General features: G+C 34.2%; 1 protein-coding gene across 9 annotated transcripts in view; it reads right to left on the bottom strand.

Moving 5' to 3' along the window:
* Hmcn1 (hemicentin 1) overlaps positions 1-19,462 on the bottom strand; it is a 421,540-nt gene that overhangs the window by 193,310 nt on the left and 208,768 nt on the right. For 8 of the 9 annotated variants that reach the window (XM_087194441.1, XM_087194442.1, XM_087194444.1 and 5 more), the window contains 6 exons: positions 16,775-16,916; positions 15,429-15,556; positions 13,252-13,365; positions 8,613-8,771; positions 1,873-2,067; positions 616-711 (listed from right to left, as the gene is read on the bottom strand). In XM_087194441.1, the coding sequence (XP_087050567.1) occupies positions 616-711; positions 1,873-2,067; positions 8,613-8,771; positions 13,252-13,365; positions 15,429-15,556; positions 16,775-16,916 (834 nt within the window). Of the gene's footprint in view, positions 1-615; positions 712-1,872; positions 2,068-8,612; positions 8,772-13,251; positions 13,366-15,428; positions 15,557-16,767; positions 16,917-19,462 lie in introns of all 9 variants that reach the window. The other variant, XM_087194449.1, reaches the window with a different exon arrangement.

The following is a 19,462-nucleotide window of genomic DNA, read 5'->3' as shown; positions in this document are numbered from 1 at the left end:
TTAGACAAATGGAAGATATATAAAGAAAATTTTATTAAAGGGTGTTACTGAGAAATGTGCACTGACATGTTTAAAAATCCTATCAGATGTTATAATAATATGAAAAATGTAGTGCTGGGGCAAAAAAGAATTCCAAGGAATAAACAGAGGAATAATATATTCAGTGTATAGATATTTCAATCAGTGGAAAGATATTATTCAACAAGATACTGAATCTCATGTATCACCACTTAGAAATAAACTATATTTTATTCTTACTTCATATCATGCAAAATCATAAGTCTATGTGGACCAAAATGATAAATATAAAAAGGTAACCAGAAAAGAACCATACATGTGTGTGTATGTGTGTTTATATTGAGACTTGAGACCTAATTTGTTTAAATTGGCCTTCATTTTTTTCGAATTGAAGATAAGAAGCTTGAAGTAAATGATCTCTAAGGTTATATGTAGTTCTAACATTCAACGAAATATGAAATGGGGTAGGAGAGAAAAATCTAATCTAATAATCAGGTCTTTGTTTTTCTTTTTTACATGTCACAGGAAAAAAAGATGTAGTAAAAGCAGTCGGAGGAGGTGGGAGAGTGTGGTATCTAGACATTTCATTGATCTTACCAAGTCCTGTCACTGTTACTGTTGCCAGTGACTGGATCTTCCCAAACTGGTTTTCAGCTTCACAAATATAGGTTCCTTTATCGCTTGCCCATAAGTCTAAAAAGAAGAACTCATTTATTCATTCAATACCACTTGCGAAGTCTTAACTATGTGCTAGGCACTGAGATAAGTAGATGGAAATTATGCTACTGGCTTCTGGTAGTTTCCCTTCTAGTGGAGGAGACATAGAGAAATCAGCAATTCCACCATCGTGTGGCAAATGCTATATGAGCTTCAGACAATGGGTGGTGAAGGCAGAGTTCAGAATGACTGACCGCACGTGAAGGAGTTACAGAAAGATTCACAGCAAAGGCAGCACCTGAGCTGTACCCGAAAAAGTGGGCAGAAGAGAGAAAGGGTTGTCTAAATCTAGTGGGTTACAAAGGCAAAAGGATGGCTTGAAAATAAATCAATCAACAGACCTTTAAGAATGGAAAGCAGCACTACCTTGGGGAACAAACTGGAAGTTTGTGGGGGAGATTTTTAGTTGGCTGGGTAACTGGCAGAGTTTATTTGCATTTACTGGGCAAAAGTTAGAGAGGCAAAACATGATGTAGATTCACAGGAAGAACAATTATAACTAGTCCAGCAAGAATTTTGAAGGTTCCATTGGAAATTTATGAATTTGGCCTTTGTTTGTACTTATATGAGCCCAATTCATTTTTAAGTAGAAGAAAGAACCTTAGAAAAATTATTCATGATTATAGAAAAATCACTCTAGCTTAAAGTTTAACAGTATCAACATCTTATGCCTATATCAGTCTGCATTTGAGCTGTGAAATTCATGGCAATGCTAAATAACTATGCGTGAGTCTTTATATATAGAAATACATACTATTTTAATATAAATTCCTTTCCCTTATTTTTCTTTGCACTACATGTTAGATATTAAAATATTTTAATTATGTAGGTAGGGTGAATATATGGAATTATTCAGGATAAAGAAAGTATTATAAAACACTTATAATTAAAGATAACATTAAAAGTAATCATGGTGCAGACTACTTAGTTACAGGTTGTGTGGATTTAATCAGGAAGCTGAAGCTGAAGCTCTATAAAGAGTGAGATTTTTACCTTGTGATAATAGAGAAGCCAAGAGAAGATTTTAAATAGAAGGATGGTTGGAATCCTGTAAATATCATAACCAAAACAAGTGCAATTTAATCTACTAAGATATAAATGTGTATATTTATATAAAATATAGTTCCTTTAACCTACTTAAAATAAAGAGAGCTCCTGTTCTTAGTTGGCTGATGGAACTAACTGAAAAAGGTCTTGAGAAAATCGGCATGTTGTCTGATTTTCGCCATTTGATCTTTGGCTCTGGATAACCCTGGACGTAACAAGGTAATGTCACATTTGAGCCAATTTCCATAGAGACATCGACAGGTTCCTGTATGAAAACTGGAGGAGCTGTAAGAGATTAAAAATTAAAAAGACATCAGTATAAAATATAGGCACATTGAATATCAACAGATTATTAAATTATCAACGTTGAATTTGAATCAAATCATTGTTCATAAAATATTGTAAATTTACCCTATAGTTATTTCTGTCTGATACAGAAGAGCAGGTATGAATTTTTTGCTTCTTAAATGAATAGAGACAATAAAAAACTCAACTGTTTCCTTAAAATAATAAATGATATGAAGAGTGGGAATTTAAACTAGATCATCCTTAATAAAGGGATTCTCTCATTTTAGAAATTTGTTTTCAATTTTAGTTCATGTTATGCTGCTCAAAGCTTAAGAATTTCATATAAATAGGTTGGCACTGTAACATAATATTTTTGATACTTTCCAAAATTTCTCCCTTTGGCTTAATTTTTTGCACAGACTTAATTTATACCAGAGTTTTTCTTTAATAATCATAATCTGACAAGTCAATGGTATTTACTCCTAAATTATAACCTTGTTCAATATCATATTTTTGCTCTTCATAACTCAAAATTTTTGAGTTAGAGAAGTGTGAGAATCAACAATACAAATTAAAACAATGGAACATAGTATTTTATAAAAGCAGTATAGTAAGTGCTTAATAGCATAGGCAGAAATGAGAAATAACTCAGAAATTATAAAATTATAGACAAGGAGTCTGTTACAGATACCTGTATAATCCAGTGTCCTACAGAAACTAAGAAGAAGAGACAGAAACAATTTAGAGGCACACCTTGAAAAAAAAAAAAAGAATGTGATATAAGGAAGATGCTGCCAGCAAGAACACACAGCTGAGGCTCTCGATACGTCCCAGAAACGTGTGCCTAATGATGTTCACGGCATAAGGCAAGAAGAACTATATAAGGCACTATTGGCAGCAATGGAAGAAATCTGCTTCTATAAGATTCTAAGAGGTGGTCCTCTAGGGCTGCCTCCTTGATAAAGTTAAGGCTAAATCCTGGTTGGAAATGATAAAAATTATCACTTTCACAGCCGGGGATTTTGTTCAGGGCTTTCTATTAATTATTTCATTTAATCTTCAAAATATTCCTTTGGGGTAAATACTATTTTTTAAATACTTTATATTTATTTGTATTTTATATTTATATTTATTTATATTTATACTTATTTATATTTTAAATACTACTCTGATTTTAAAGATGAAGGAGTGAAGATATTTAATTTGCTCAGTATCACACGGCATTGAATGATAGTTTCAAGTTCAGAACCATAATCTTTTCATTTTATCCGCTTCCCCTTCTCCATGGGACCTAATAACTGTTCAGATTCGCACTGTTATGCAGGGAGAAACCATTTCTTTCCTTCTCACGGGACTTCTAAAGCTGGGATGTACCACTATCTCCTAAGCAGACTTAATGCCTTTTTAACCTAGGTTGGAGAATCTCTAACTCTGTGGCTTCATTTCTTGTTATTTTCATACCTCTGGGTAATTGGCATTCCTTATTTTTCCCCAAACAAGGATTGACCTTTCTGATGTCAGTCCCTGTCTTCTTACCATCCCCCTCAAATGTAAAGTGTACCGTGGATCTGGGCTGCTGACACACTGACAATTCTTCGGTACAGTTCAAAAGGACCCTCCCCTGTAATGTCACCCCATCATCTGAGACAGACGTGATTTCTTCCCTTTCCAAAGTTTCAGACAATCCACTCTCTACAGTACTCAAGGTAGTTGTTGCATTCAGCCTTGTATTAGACTACATGCCTCCTTTTTCCCCTGTAGAGTTTATATTGGAAACACATTTAACTTTACTAGAGACTGACATAGTACTGGGCGATATATGTGGCCAACTAGATAATTGTGAATGAATTACTGAATCAGTATGAAAAAACTTCCATAATAATCTAGTGTAGATGTATTTTTGTGACTGTGCCCTTAAATATTCTAATGATGACAATCTCAACCCCAGTACATATGAACTGTCACTTCTGAAAGAAACATGGCAACTTCAGAATCCCTCTTTTTTATTTATTGAACCTAATCAAAAAGAAATTAGGTTAAATACCATAATGGAACAAAATGTTTTACAAAGGAAGTGGCCTATTTGTGTTTAGATTTTTCTTAATCTATATATTTGACTTATAAAAATAGTAAGTAAGTTCAAGTGCAGAGGCACACCTCTGTAATCCCATCTACTGAGGAGGCAGAGACAGGAGGATTGAAAATTCAAGGATAGCCCAGGCAGCTTCAAGACCCTGCCTCACCATAAAATAAGAAAAGGGCTGAGGCTACAGCTCAGAGCACCAGCTCTTGCCTGCTGTGTCTCCAATACTGCAAAACAATTTTTTAAGGCAAAATGGATTTTAAATATTATTTACAAAGCACCTCATTGCTTGATTCTCCTAAGTTCTTCATTTATCCTAAAGCTGATAGCTTTGCTGAAAAATGGACATTAAGTCTAAAAGTCTCAAGATGTGTTACACTTGGAGTTTGAGCAGGCAATGCAGTGATGCATATAAAACAAATTCTAAAATAGCAAAAAAAAAAGATATGAAAAGGCCTGGAATCAACCAAATACTTAGGAGAAAGACCAATTTACCAACACTTTTAAACACTAGCATCAGTGAAAATGGAGATAATCTAGAATGATCAGAAGTAAAAGAAAAAAATCTGACCTAAAAAGGGATAAGCACAGCTCATGTTGTAGCCACAAAATAGAATCAGGATGGGAGAAGCCATCCAGTGTAAAACAGACTTAGTCAAGGAATACATGCACTCAAATCCGAAAACAAGACAAATGAGAAAACCAGACACTATGTAAGCAGCCAAAGACAGCATAAACGACAAGCAAATCTCAAAAACTGAACTGACTCCTAAATCAGCCAAGAAACCTCTTAAATACTTCCTATCCCAACTGTGGTCAACACAGCCTCTAAGGGAGTTACACTGGGTGGATGGGAAACAGATTAAAGAAGCAAGGGGTAGAGAGCGGTGTCATAAGGGGGATGGTGCTTGCTCAGAGGAGGCTGCATTGTCTAGAGAGGTTAAGAGCCCAGTAAGTGGTTTCAGACGGTGCCTCCACTGCTGCTTAGTCTATAAGCTTGGGAAAATTAGTTTACCTTCTCCCCTTTAAATTTCCCCATGAACAAAATATGTTCTATTTCATGTTGTTAACAGGTATAATCTTTATTAACCATTTAGTACATAGGAATCATTCAAGTACTATCATCAAAATACCTATTATAGAATCAATTTATTCAGTCTTATCTCTGGAGTTTAATATATCTGTAGCTCATTTTAACTTTAACTTTTTTCAGGTAGTCTTTTAGAATAATGCTTGATCCTCTAAGCATTTGTACACCGACTTTGAGATCTACATGGGGTTAATGCCATGGGTCAGCTTTGCGTTACTTACACATAGATATGGCTATATGCATACATTATTTTGAAAATATAAAAGTTACAGAGTGTTCACCTTGCTCTAGAAACTATTCCTCAATAATTCTTCTAGTTCCCTAAGAGCCAATTAAAAATATATTCCCTCCACAGCAACTCTTGAATTATGTCGGCCAGAGATTTTCTTTCCTAAAATAACTAGACACATTATTTTGGTTCGAGCAAACCACAAAACACGAAACCACTGCTTGAGACTCAAACCCAGTGTGGTGTGGAATTCTAGAAATAAAATTGCTGCCAGGCCAACTTTTTACTTGATGTAGCCAATCTTCTTTGCTTCCAAATGACTTCACAATTCACTACCCTTTTTTTTTTTTTTTTTACAAAGGATAAGAAGCACTGGTAAGTTTCCCTGTCGACCTGAAATGTCCACAATGTAAAGCCATCATCATGAAAAATAAGCAAAAGGACACCTACAACAAGAATCTAGAACTCAAAAGTAATATTAAACACCCCTTTCATTATTTTCTGATCAAATATTGTTAATGTGAAGTAACAGGCCCACAAAAACAATGTGAAATCCCAAATAACTACATGATATGGATAAAAGCATGTTTTTCTTCTTAAGTCATAAGCTACTTAAATTTATGCCCAATAGTTCTGGAACTCAAATAATTTTATGTACCACCAAGCTTAGTTCTTAACTTGTCTCAAATTCTTCTAAAAAGAAGTTAGTTTGAAATGGTGATTGTCATATTGAAAGACCAATGCTTAAAATCATCTTAAAATCTATGCCACCATTGGCATTTCTATATTATTTTTAAGACTCATAGAATGAAAATGACCACTTTATTTGTGCAGTTAATATTCATATTCATCCACTTGATATATATTGCATTAAGTAGCTTCACTGGTAACAGTTAACATGTTGAATATACACTGGTGATGATGTCTCATTTCATCTTTACAACCCACCTATGAGGTAGAAACTATTATATCCTTATCTTTAGGTAAGGAAAGTCAGGCAGACAACCCATTCTCTCCCCAGTTTCTCCATAAAGTTTGGACTGATAGTGTGTTTGCCTTTGAACTAAGTAGTGAAAACAACAATCATCACTACAACTGTGATTTACATGTTCTTGGCATTTCTATCCTGTATCTGCTAGAATATGAAACAAGAGTTTCATGTGAACACATCAATTCAAATCAAACTTTGCAAGCTACACTAAGAAGAATATAATAGTTAATAAGGATATAGTTAAGGCATAACAGAAACCTAAATGGTGGTTTAATACTAAGTTATCTAGCAAATGTTCACAATGGTTAAGGTTAGAGTAAGCAAATAATTAAGTTTATATTAATGGTTCTATCAGAATATTTACTGGAATGAAAGTTGAGAAATCTATTGTTTTAGAAAGGGTCATGTAGAGTGAGGATCTTGAATATGAGTGAAGATAAAGTTCAGTTCAGCTACAGAAAGAAGCATAAATATGAAATATTTGTAGGAATGTTTCCCAATCTAATGCAAGGTACCCCAGAACAAAGAGCCTTATCCTGTACATGATGCACCACTCTACAAAGTCCAGCAGCTAAAATGATTGTCAAGAAGGCAATAAATGAGCACCCACAACATGTGTAAGATTCTTAGACTTTACACAAACTTGGAAGGAGGTAAGGGTGTCATTGCCTTTTTACTGGAATTATTATTGAGGGCGTCTCTCTACTCTTCTAGTGCTAAAAACCACTAAAAGAAAGGTAAATAAGATCTATCCATGCAGGAAGGAGGAAAAAGCAGAACCAGAAAATGCTGAGAATAGAAATGCTATGATCAGTATGTTTCTTGAAAACTCAAATTCTTTACCTACCAATCTTCCTTATTTGGTCCTTACTTTTCTACAAATGTTAGTGAGTTTTACACAATCTTGGTAGACTCAGAGGTAGTCTCTACTCAGAGCCTCCAATCTTATTTCCAAGGTATTTCTCTTAAAACCCAGAAAACTTAGTCATGGTTAAAACACATCTGATAGTGCCCTGGACAGATTTGATAGTGGTCTTTGTGGTCATTCCCAGCTTTGTTGATTCTACCTAAAGGGCATAATTACCAAGAATGAAAATTATTCATTAGCCCAGGGGCAAGAAGATTTTATAGATCCTAGGAGGAAAAAGTTTAGTTTACATAAAACAAAATACAAAGCAAAGAGGGCTGTAATTTTCATTTAAAGACTTAAGATGACAGAATTAAAATGCTTTTAAATGCATTTTCCTAACTTTTGATTAAAAAACAATTTTGGCATAAAAACCATCATTCATATTATTCACAAATTAAAATGCAATTTAATATTATATTTTATAAGCTTTAAGAGAGGCAAATCTTTAATTATCCGTTAAATGACGCTGCCAGGTTCTTTTCCATGAAAAACAAGGTCTGTTTTATTTCAAAATTTACCACATTGTTTAGAGATTTTTTAGAGACGTGCGATAGAAAAACAAAGAAGGAGGGGAACTAAATTTCTTGACTCACTCAAATACAGTTGTCATGCACACATTGTATCCTTCACATAGTGATTGACATTTATTTGTAGTTAGCACTTTATTTTATACACTGGAGAGTAATTACTAGTGAATTTAAAAAACTAAAATAAAAACATCATCTGTTACCTTTGCTGTCATCAGCATCTCTAATTTATAGTCTAGGGCTAATGTTTAATTTCTGGCTTCCAGATGTTACTAGTGAGGAACTTGGTGGCAGAATGGATGACTTCTGACAGGAAAATGGCAACATATGATGATACACTTGGTAAAGTCTACAGTCTCTAAAGTCAGAAAACTGGAGTTCAGACATCCAGGCTCTGTTCCTACACAGTTCTGTAATCCTAATCAAATTGCTTGGCTTTTATGAGCCTCAGTTTCCTTATCTACATAATACATAGTGATAGCATCTTCCTCTTAAGGCTGTTATGTGAGTTTAATGAGAGAATACATAAAAAGTTATTGGCACAATGAATGGTCCATTGAAGCCATCCATTATTGTATTAATCATCTGAAATGTTCAATTTAATTTAGCTATTCTGACAAAAATTTCTACCAAATTGTGTAACAGTTATTACACGTGGAAAAATAACACACCAATTTCAAAATAAATTAGTTTATCAGATCAGGATGCTTACAGCCAACATCCAGGGTTATCTTGCCAGTTGCTCTACCAGCATCATTGATAGCCACACATGTATAATCACCAGCATCCAGATCTTGAGTTTCTTGAATCTTCAAAAGTCCCAAGAGAGGGTTAATGATGAGGAATGTTGAGGGCCTCAACTCAAGATCTCCTAATTCAGAACAAAGGGGAGAACATTAAACACTAAATTATTTACATAATTTATTCAGCTATTGGTTGATCACAAAGATTTTAAATACAAGTGTATTACACAACATAGACACTTTCTATAGTTTTAAATTTGGCCCCATACTGAGGTATTTACAAACATTTCCTATTTATATCTATGTATGTACCTAAATAAGGATAAGATCTTTGAAGCTACACTGGAGAACTGGGAAAGGGCGGCAGCTATGATGGTAGCTTGCATCAGATAAGAAGCAAACAAAAAAGGTGAGGGTTGAAAAGATATTTCTACTGTCTTTGTGGCAGTATGTATTTTGGTTACCCAGGAAATGCTTGCAAAACTACAGGTTTTCCTAATTTATCCAATGATCAGGTTTTTGGTTTGCTGAATACTACCAATTAAATTTTGTCTTGTGAGAGGTATAATAAGCTGGCAGAAAAAGTTCTAAGGATGTCTGGGGAGGAAGGACCACACAGATGGCTAGAGAGACTATGGAAAAACTTGTTGAGAAATGAGAAAGAATGGATGAGAAACTTCTGATAAAGGCCAGAGGAGTTTTGTTATATAAATCTCCAAGGATACCTCAACTAAAATCTGTACTATTCATTACAACTTCTGAAGTTGCAGTTATGCCGTTTTAGGATGAAACAGGTGGGGAATGAAGTTGTAGAAGGTAGAATGGCATGTTGAGTTCACCCGAAATGTGAGGGTAGGATGAACCAGGAGAGACTAGCATATTGGGGTTACTTGCACATGCTGTGTATTCCTATAGCTCTTCAAATCCCCCAGTGACCTCTTCTATTTGAAGGCACACAACTCTTCACATAAGCTGCAATTCAGGCTGTGCTTGTCCTTACAGCTCCCTTCTTCCAGGGGATCACCTGGCCAAAGAATCAGATTAACCAGGATGGCCAGTATCAAAAGAAGCACACAGTGCTGATATCTAATGATAGTTCAGTGTCCACATCTTTTTTGTCTGTTTTGTAGAAGAAGATATAAAATGTGTGACAATCCTAAGAACTTGCAGGAAGTTAGAAGGCCATATTATTCTTTGAGTTCCATGGCACTTCCAGGAGTCAAGCCTGCAAAGGTACTCTCCAAATTGTCACACAGCAACCAGGACCTGAGAAGTATCTCTCTTTGCCTGTAATAGGCAAAAGGAGCTACTATCTATCTAAGACACAACTCAGGGCAATAGATAACCCTTTTTGTTTATATAATTTTCTGAGAAGAGGTCAAAGGAGCTCTAAATTTAAACTTAAATACAAAAAATATTGCATTAGCAACCGAACTATCCGTGCCAAAAACAAAGAATTTTCCAGCACTCCAAAATGAAAAAATTCCCAATCATCTTCTAAAACTTGCTACTACATACCACTTGAGAATGAGAGAAGCAAATAAATCTTTTGTCTATGTGCCTCTGGGAAATTTTCATAAATAAAAGCAGATGCTGTTGACATAAACTTTCTTCCCACTGAGAGAGGATGCAATGTGACCTTGTTGTTCATTAAGTATTAAAATGTTTGGACTAAAATGCACTTAGATTTTTGAAATTTACTTCTTTTTTACATTCCTGAAGACAAAACATACTGTTGAAGGATGAAATAAAGACCTTTTGCTAAGAGCCTTTTTCCAAAATAAAACATTATACATAGTAAAATGTATAAATTTTCCTGGTAACATATTATAGGATTTAACACTCATGACCAATGAGGAAGTTCCTTCAGCTCTAATTTAAATTCAATCCTAGCTTCTGTGGGTATAAAGACTAACAGGGACATCATTACTCTTTGCATAAGAGCCTTTCAAAGAGTTGATGATAATTAAATATTTATCAAAAACGCTTGTCTAAAGACCCCTTAAGTTACCCAAATGAATTTCTATGTGAATTATCATTTGTTTTTAGTATTTTAAATATCAAACTGAAAAAATTAAAAACATATAAGTTAACATAATTAACTGGTGATATTTTAACATAATAAATATATTTTATGAAAAATTAATATTTTGCCAAAGAAGAAAAATGCAGTAAGGACAGTGGCATTAACATTTTTGCAAATGTATATAATGTCTAATATCTTGTTTAATAAAAGACAACTGAAAATTTGCTTCCACATTCTTTTACTGAATATCACACATTATACAGATTCACTGTGCACTGCTGAAGCAATGAGAGTGAAAACAACAAATAACATCCAATAGTATTATGAAAATAATTTCAATCTTGTGGATCTCTTGACACAATTGTGAGAAAAAACCCAGAGATTTCAAATCATATTTTAAGAACCACTAACCTAAAAAAATTAATTTAATTTCTTTAATATTTTACCACAAATATCCTTTTCTTTATCTCTTAATAGTATCCCCGATTCTCCTTTAAACCCACTTTATTTGCTCATTTCTAGAGATGAAAGAAATTTTAAATTTCTTTAAAATTGTAGAGAGCATTTGTACTTCTGGAATTTTTTCTAATGGTTTGAATAGAATACTGTTTTTGTTTCTTTTGAACACTTTATTTAATCATAATTATCTGAGGAAAAGTCTAAGAAAAGGTTATTTTTAAGGTTAAAGCAGGAATTCTTCACTGTATGGTCTCCATGAGGTAGGATTTTCTTAATCTTCCTTGTGTCTTGTCCTCAGTAAGGGTAGGATAGAAAGGTCTACCTGTCCTCAACCCCTTCTTTTTGGAGCCAATCTGATTGTGGAAGTTTGTCCTACAGTTATTTTCTTGATGGTGCTGACTCTCCTTATAGGGTACACTGCCTATGAATGGAAGCACAGGTTGGCCTGATCTTGGGATTAGGAGCAGCTGCTACTATTGTTGACAAATAATGGGAACATGTCTTCCAATATAGTCAGTCAGTATCTAATGCCCACATTCAATCTCTGTTGGTTCATAACATGAATAGGAGAATGTTATGTTATTTACTAGACCCACTGAACTGCAGTTTATGAATCTACAGCTGAGAAAGGAAACTAATAGCAGTAAATTCTAGATTCTTCTGTGTGGTGGCTGCATGGTTCCCCATTTCCTCCCTTAGTCTGCAAGTTATTTGTGGGACCAAGACTTGCACGAAAACTTTTTCAAGAGACAACTCCAGTCTCAGAGAATAAAAGACTTTATGTAACTCTGCTGTACACAGGGAGGGAAATCAGCACATTTTCATTACTTTTGAATTTTTATTTTCATCAAAAAATATGAATGAATAAAATGAATGAATTTTAAAAATACTCCATAACATATTTTCTAAATCTACTTAATTGTAATGTGAATTTGAAATTGGGATCTATTTCATTGGTAATTAAAATATTTAAGTACTTTAAATAAGCAAAATTAATTCATATTAATTGAAATAAACCTAACCAAGGAGCAAATCCAGAAGGTCTTTCTTAATCAAGGAAAATATGGAAACTAAAAAAAAAAAATTTAACATAGAAAACCATGCAAATGACACTAGTTTCTCTCCCTGCTTTTGATTTACAGTATTTAAAAATATTTATTTTCCACATAAAACCTTTTTCTTTCACCTCATGTTCCCTAAGATTTGAACCCGAGGTGAATTCATAATTTTGTGATTATGAGATCAACCTGTTGCTATGGGAACATCTATGCTTTAGCAAACAGAATCATAACAATAGTTCTTTGTACTATTTAACATTTTGCATCTGAAGATTAAAAAGTATTTTGCAAACAGCATCTTGATAATCCTAGCAACATCCTCGTTAGGGTGTTTGGGAGTTTTTTTTTCTGTTTTTGTAAATTGGAAGCACTGAGGCAAAAGCAGAAGCAGAAGCAGAAGTTTTTACACAGATATCTACTGTCAACATCTGAACCTAGAGCAGGATACAACTGTCTTTTCACTAAGGCCAAGTGGCATATTACTGTTATTTTATTATTAAATCACAAAGGTCTAGTCTTATATGACAAATATAGATAGATATTTCTATATACTATATACTATTTCTATACTTGATACAAGCATCTACTATGCCTGATGGAGCTGGTTAAAACATACATTTATCTTTCAACGCTCTTTTCAATGTGTGTCTTCAGTTAAACACTTTATAGAAAGTACCCTCAAGAATGTAGAAAACTTTCATAATAGAAGCTTTCATCTCTAAGAAAAGTGAACCAAAATCAGTGAAACTATTTTAAACATTAACTGAGTATTCTTGGACAATTTTCTACAGGAAACAATCCTAAACTAACAAAGAGAATGTTCAGCTGGATTAGCAAAGGCAGACTTTTCCTGCTTTGATTTTCACGTCCTGTAATCCATACCAGATGTCAAATCCTGAAATTTAGAGTTCAGAATTTTGAACTATTGTCTCCAGTGAGATCATAAACACATTTTATGGGGCTGCTAAGTCACACAGCAAAACAAATTTTTAACAAAATTATTTTTTTTCAAAAAAAGAAAACAAAGCTAAGTGAGCCAGACATGAACATACTTAAGAAATGTACCTTTGAACCATTTAACTTGAGGTGGAGGAACACCAGAGGTTTTGCATTCCATAACTGTTGTATCCCCAAGGGCAACCAACAGCTCACTCTGAACTACAATCAACTTTGGGGCTTCTGAAAAAACAAGTGTGCAATAGTCAGCATCTAGCACCTTTCGCACATGGTCTTTGATTATGTTTTCTAGATGAATCAATAAAAAATTAGCAATATTTACATGTGCGTAGCTATTTCGGTGTTTATAAAAGAAAGGAACTCATAATGTACTTGAATATAAATGTATATATGATTTAAAAATCACTTAAGGCCAAATAAAGATATTAGCCATAAATTACAGAAGTAAACTAAAACATAGAATAATTATTATAAAACAAAGTACAAACAATTTAGGAAATTAACTGAAAGGTGATTATGAGAAAGATACAATGAAAGAAAAATCTAGCAAAGGTGAATATATCTTATCACAACAAGAGTAAAGGAAAAGAGAAAAATAATTTAATATAAATAGATTGAAAAAAAGGCTATGTGATTTTAAGGATATTCATGTCTAACTACAGAGATCTCTTTTTGCAGTGCAACACTAATATTTGCATCTATAGTCTCAGTTTTGACTCTACTTTTTTATCTGTGATGCTAAATACAGATATTCTCTAATGTAATATACATTTATTTCCTTAGGTTTCAAATAGAATATATTCACTTCACTTCTTTAATGCATTAGTTCACTCATATATTGTTTAATCTTGACATTTTGAGACTTCCTACCCTCCACTGAGGCAGTTTTAAACAAAACTCAGAGTTAATTTCTCAAAGATCATTTTACTCCTCTACTAGAAAATTGGCAGTGATTATCACTAATTTCATAATTCCATAATTTGGTTTTCAAAAATCACAAACTGGTACACAGTTTTCTTTTTAACCTTACCCTTCAACATAATTCTTCTATCATAAGATAGAGATCTACATTGGTAACCCCAACATAACACACTTCACTTTTATCTTTCTATTTTACTATGTTTCCTCTTCCTAAAATGCCCTTTGCCGCAACTCTTCAAATCCTTCTCATTGTTCCACAGTCATCCTAAATTCTCTCTTTTGAGAATCTTTGTAAATTTCACAGTTAAAACTAACTTTCCCCCTACCAATGACCTCCTACCTATATTCATTTGGCTGCCTTGTTATTTTTATGTATCCACTCCCATTATAGACTATTATAACATATATTTTTAAAAATTTCATCTCTACAGTCTCTAGCACAGTGTTTTGTGTATCTAGCATAGCGTTTTAAAATGTATACTTAATATATTAAATAAATGTGCTGCTATTTTGGTTTTTATGTAAATGAAGCAAACTTTTTCTATAATGTAGAATTCTGTTTCAGCTTATTCAACGTTCCTATGTGTTTGTTTCCTCTCCACCTATGTATATGTTCAGTGAACATTTCCAATTCAATTATTTCTAAATCTGAGCCCATTCTGCCTTAGAAACTTATCATGTACCTTCCTCATTTCTATAAATAAGATTACCTCTTTCCAGGCGCTCAGCTGCAATACCTATGATACTTTTGTTCCCTTTCTCATCTACACATGCCAATATCAAGTCTCTATCTTCAGTGTGGTTCTTTCATATTCCTTCCTGTGCATTACTAGTTTTACTATCTCACTGTAGTTTTACTATCTCAATTTACAACCTCACATTGAGCATATGATGCTTTCATCCTACATTTGATTTAGAAAGACCAAATGAAGTAGAAATATTCTATCAAATAATCATAATAAAGTTCATCTTCAATTAATGTTTAAATATGGTAGGGAGAAATTATAGAAAAATGAAAATAATATGATATACAGTTTTGAAGAGAACCATAAAATATAAAAGTTGAGGCAAGGTAGAAAGAATATAGAATTTATTAATTTGAAAGTGAAATATAATTGACAACAGATGAAGCACAGAATTCTGTGGACAATCTGGAACTCTAACTGGAAGCTTCCTTAATTTCTGTTGACTAATAAAGCTACTCACTCTTCCCAATATTTGTTTGAGTCAATATGTGAAATGAATATTAAATTATAAAATGTTAGGTATAATTTATTTCTAATATTAATTTTCAGAAAGTTACTTTTACATATTTCTTGAAAAGATATTCATCCTAACGGAAGTGCCTTTTAAACTGTACTTGCCAATGTATCTGAGGGTAGAAGTCTGTTTATCTGTTCCAGCTGAATTACTTGCCAAGCAGCCATACATCCCTGCATCTTTGGGAACTGCATTTTTAATAAACAAGGTACCTTCTGAGGTCATCCTATACCTGTGGGAGAAAAACAAAAATAAAATTTAAAATACAGCAATAGGGTATCAAAATACTATAGCACCTTCCTTTCAGATATTTGCAAATACTTTAATTATATTTTTGTTGCTGATTGCAAAAATGATTAACATTATCAGTTTACAAGCAGAGATGTAATAATAATAAAAGATACCGTGTCATGTACCCAGTACCGGCCACATACCAGGGATTACCACAGGAGCTTTGCATTTATTCCCATTTTCAATCTTCCTACCACCTAATGAGTTAGATAATATTAGTATCTCTGTTTTACAAATGACCATAGAGATTACATTAATGCGCCCAAAGTCAGAGTTACTAAATGAAAACGCTAGAATTTGCCTCTAGGTAACCTTGCTCCTTGATCTGCTATGCTAAGGGATTTCTCACAATGAAACTGTTAAAAGATATAATGACTCCTATCCCACAGTGAGCCTGTGATGAGTTCAGGAAGAGAATCTGGCCAGCTTGCTGGATCATACCTACGCCTTTCTCTTTATGCCAAACCCAGAGTGATGGAAGCCTGATGGTTGGAAAACTTGTTGTTTATGTTCCAATGTTTATTACTCTCTCTGGGAATGAAAGGATTCAATGTGTTTAAGAAATATTCAGTAGAATAAACTGTCTCTCAATACAGTAGTGGAAGCAGTTACTATGAATGTCTCCACACACTGTAATTAGGACTGCTTTTGTGTCCTTTTGGCCCCTCCCACTTCTTCTCCTCTTCCTCTCTTCCTCCTGTTAAAATTTCAGACAACGTCTTTAAAGATTTGTTAGTATGAGGGCTCAGGGATTTAGCTCATTGGCACTGTGCCTGCCTAGCAAGTGCAAGGTCCTGAGTTCAATCCCCCGTACCAAAAAAAAAAAAAAAGATTTGTTAGTATGATATATTCCCCCCAACACACATAGAAAGCTTATTAACCCAATTTAATTCCTTATGATAAACCAAGTATTACGGTGTTATTTCTGCAACTCAAAATATTGGAAAGCACTTGGTCTTAGCTATTGAATTTAAGACTTATATAAAGTCACTATTTTATTACTTTTTTGACATTTTGCAGTCTGTTAAGAAAATGTAAAAGTGTGGGTTTTCATCAAGCCTCTTTTAGTATTAGAGATTTGGTCAAATTCATTTGATCCAACAATTGCATCAACTTTTCTTATTCAATAAAAACAAAGAAGATGATACAAACCCAGTACCTGTGTGAACCCATGATAAACATATCATTAACAGTCCAGGCAATCTTTGGTTTGGGATAACCTGTTGCAGAACACATGATGGAGACATCAGACCCTCCTGTGAAAGACTGATTCTTGGGCATCACAGTGACTTTGGGTGGCTCTGTAAATAAAAAGAAACACAAGTAGAGAAATGCCCATTTATCTTAATGCTGGGAGATTTTTCTATGAGGATATCTGTAGGCTTCCTACCGCCATACTATGTTAGCCTCTCTGTAGAAAATCTTCATCATGTAGAAAGTGTGGCACCATTAGTAAGGGAGGGGGCAGCAGAAACCAAAGGTAATAAAAAACTAGGGAAGTAAACTTTCTTTGAAAATAAAATGAATTTGATCCTGATCCTTTATTCTGTGTCTCCACTGGTTACCATCAAATCAGAATATTGCTCCTTTATTACCACCAGTTGACCTCTAGCTAATCTAAAACTTTCATATAACCCTGTTTCCAGCCAAAGTAATTGGTTCTTTTTAGACAATGCAAGTTCAGAGCCGCAACTATTCTGAACCATCTGCCTGCTTTGTTTGAACCAATCTTTCTCTTTGTTTTTATTAAATGATATCCCTGTTTAGGTCAGAGACCATGTCTTCCCTACTCTTCCATATTCCATTATCTCCTACAGTATTTAACATCCTTTGCATATCCTGCAGTACCTTAGATATAAAAGACACTTAAAATTATTAATGGAATGCAAGTCATTTTTACCTGTACCTTGCCTCTGTATGATCTACCAATGCCTTGCAAGGCCCTTTTATACTGGTAACTTGACTCATGTCTGTGGAGCCTCGGGACTCAATTTAATGAGAAATGTAGGGTCTCACTAAGTTAGAAAGTTGCCCAGGCTGGGCTGGAACTTGTGATTCTCCTGCCTCAACTTCCCATAGTGCTATTTCTATTACATTTCACTTCTATGGCCAAAAAAAAATGAAAATTTTGAAAGTGAAATATTATTTAAAGAATTTATTGTCAAAAATAAAAAACACAGTTCTCTGAAATACATGGAGTGCTGACATATTTTGTCCCTTAATTACCTATTTGACATCTAGATTAATAGGTCATAAGAATTAATTTTCAAAGAAGATACTATTAAAATATTAAACAATTCTCTTAATGTAGGCATTCTTCACTTGATAAAATAAATGAAAATAAATTCATTTCCACAATGTTTGAGGCAGATTCTAAGAGTATTAAGAGAAATAAATTCATTCAATTCCATCTTTTTTTGTTCAAAAATTATGTCCCAGGCCCTGTGCTAATTTGTAGGGGTTTACTGATGAACCAAACAGACATGCTGTATGTTTTACACTTAATCGAGCCTTTAATATAAACAGAACTGAGAAATTCTGTTAGCCACTTAGATCTGGATATACTGATAATATACTTCACTGTTAGTTTGCCTGCAATTTATGGCTTAATTTCACTAAGAAAAATTAGTCTGAGGACTCCTCATACATTTGAAAGAGACAGAAGTGGTACTGCTGAGTTGCTGCAGCTACCCAAGCAAAGGAACATAATTAGTGCCTAATTGCTAGCAGCTTACATTCACACCTCCCCCCCCTTTCCTGTTTACATTAGGTTTTACAAATTATGATCTAGTCTTTGAAGTTAATGTTTGAAGGGTTTTTCCACCCTGTGGACTTGGTTGATAGCCTCATTATTCCACAGATTCTTCTTGGTGAACATGGGGCTAGAGAAACGCATGAAGTCAAGGGCAGGCTGGTGATGGCCAGTAAGTTCACACTGTGATTCCATCTGGAGCCCATCAATTCTGAAATGCTGAAGGACTGCACATGCTGGAGTGTTGCAGACAATCTCAGGGGATAAGAGGGAGGAAAATGCATATAGTTCTTTCTCTTTGGAATTTTTGAATACCTACATTTATTCAGTTCCACTTTCCTAAAATAAAATGTTTCTCATGTCTAGTTCATGTCGACATGAGATTGCTTCAAAGATTTAGGCAGCTCTCAGGATTTTTGTCTAAACTTGATGCCTTCCAATGCAGTCTGCCAGAATTGACCTGGCATGTCTCCCAGCAAGAATCCCACTGGTAGGCTCTGTAGTTCAGATATCAAAGTGAAAATAAATGTCAGTTACCAAAACCAAGATACAGAGAGCTAAGAAGTTACTGAGCAAATAAAGCCTGGCTATAGGGTGAGGCATGGGGTCATGAAGTAAGGGTGCGTGCAATACACAGATGGGATGACTTCATCCCATAGGAGGTGAGAAATTTACCACTGCCCTGGAAAGACTATTCCTGCTGATGATAAGAAAATCAGAAAGGATGTGAACAAACATAGAGAAGCAAACTGGATTCTCACCAAATAACAGTGAATAAATTTGGTGAAAATGAATCAGACTTTACTTAATTACACTAATAAAGATGTAATAGGTCTTACTTAATTATTTTTAACAATTCTTTTTACAGTACTGGGGATTGAACCCTAGGCCTTCTAACCTAGCTGCATTCCAAGCCCCCTCCCCTTTTTTTTAACATAGGGTCTCACTTAGTTAGAAAGCTGCCCAGGCTGGGCTGGAACTTGTGATTCTCCTGCCTCAGCTTCCCATAGTGCTAGGATTACAGGAATGTACCACCATGCTAAGGTATCAACAGTTAATTTTTAAACCATGGAAGAATTCTTCATATTAGTTCAG

Source organism: Heterocephalus glaber, unplaced genomic scaffold (genome assembly GCF_053883595.1).
Source record: "Heterocephalus glaber isolate CG9 unplaced genomic scaffold, H.glaber_assembly_v1.0 deba00001600, whole genome shotgun sequence".
Lineage (NCBI taxonomy): Eukaryota > Metazoa > Chordata > Mammalia > Rodentia > Bathyergidae > Heterocephalus > Heterocephalus glaber.
Note: the sequence above shows the minus strand (reverse complement) of the source record. Positions and strands in the feature narration are given on the sequence as shown.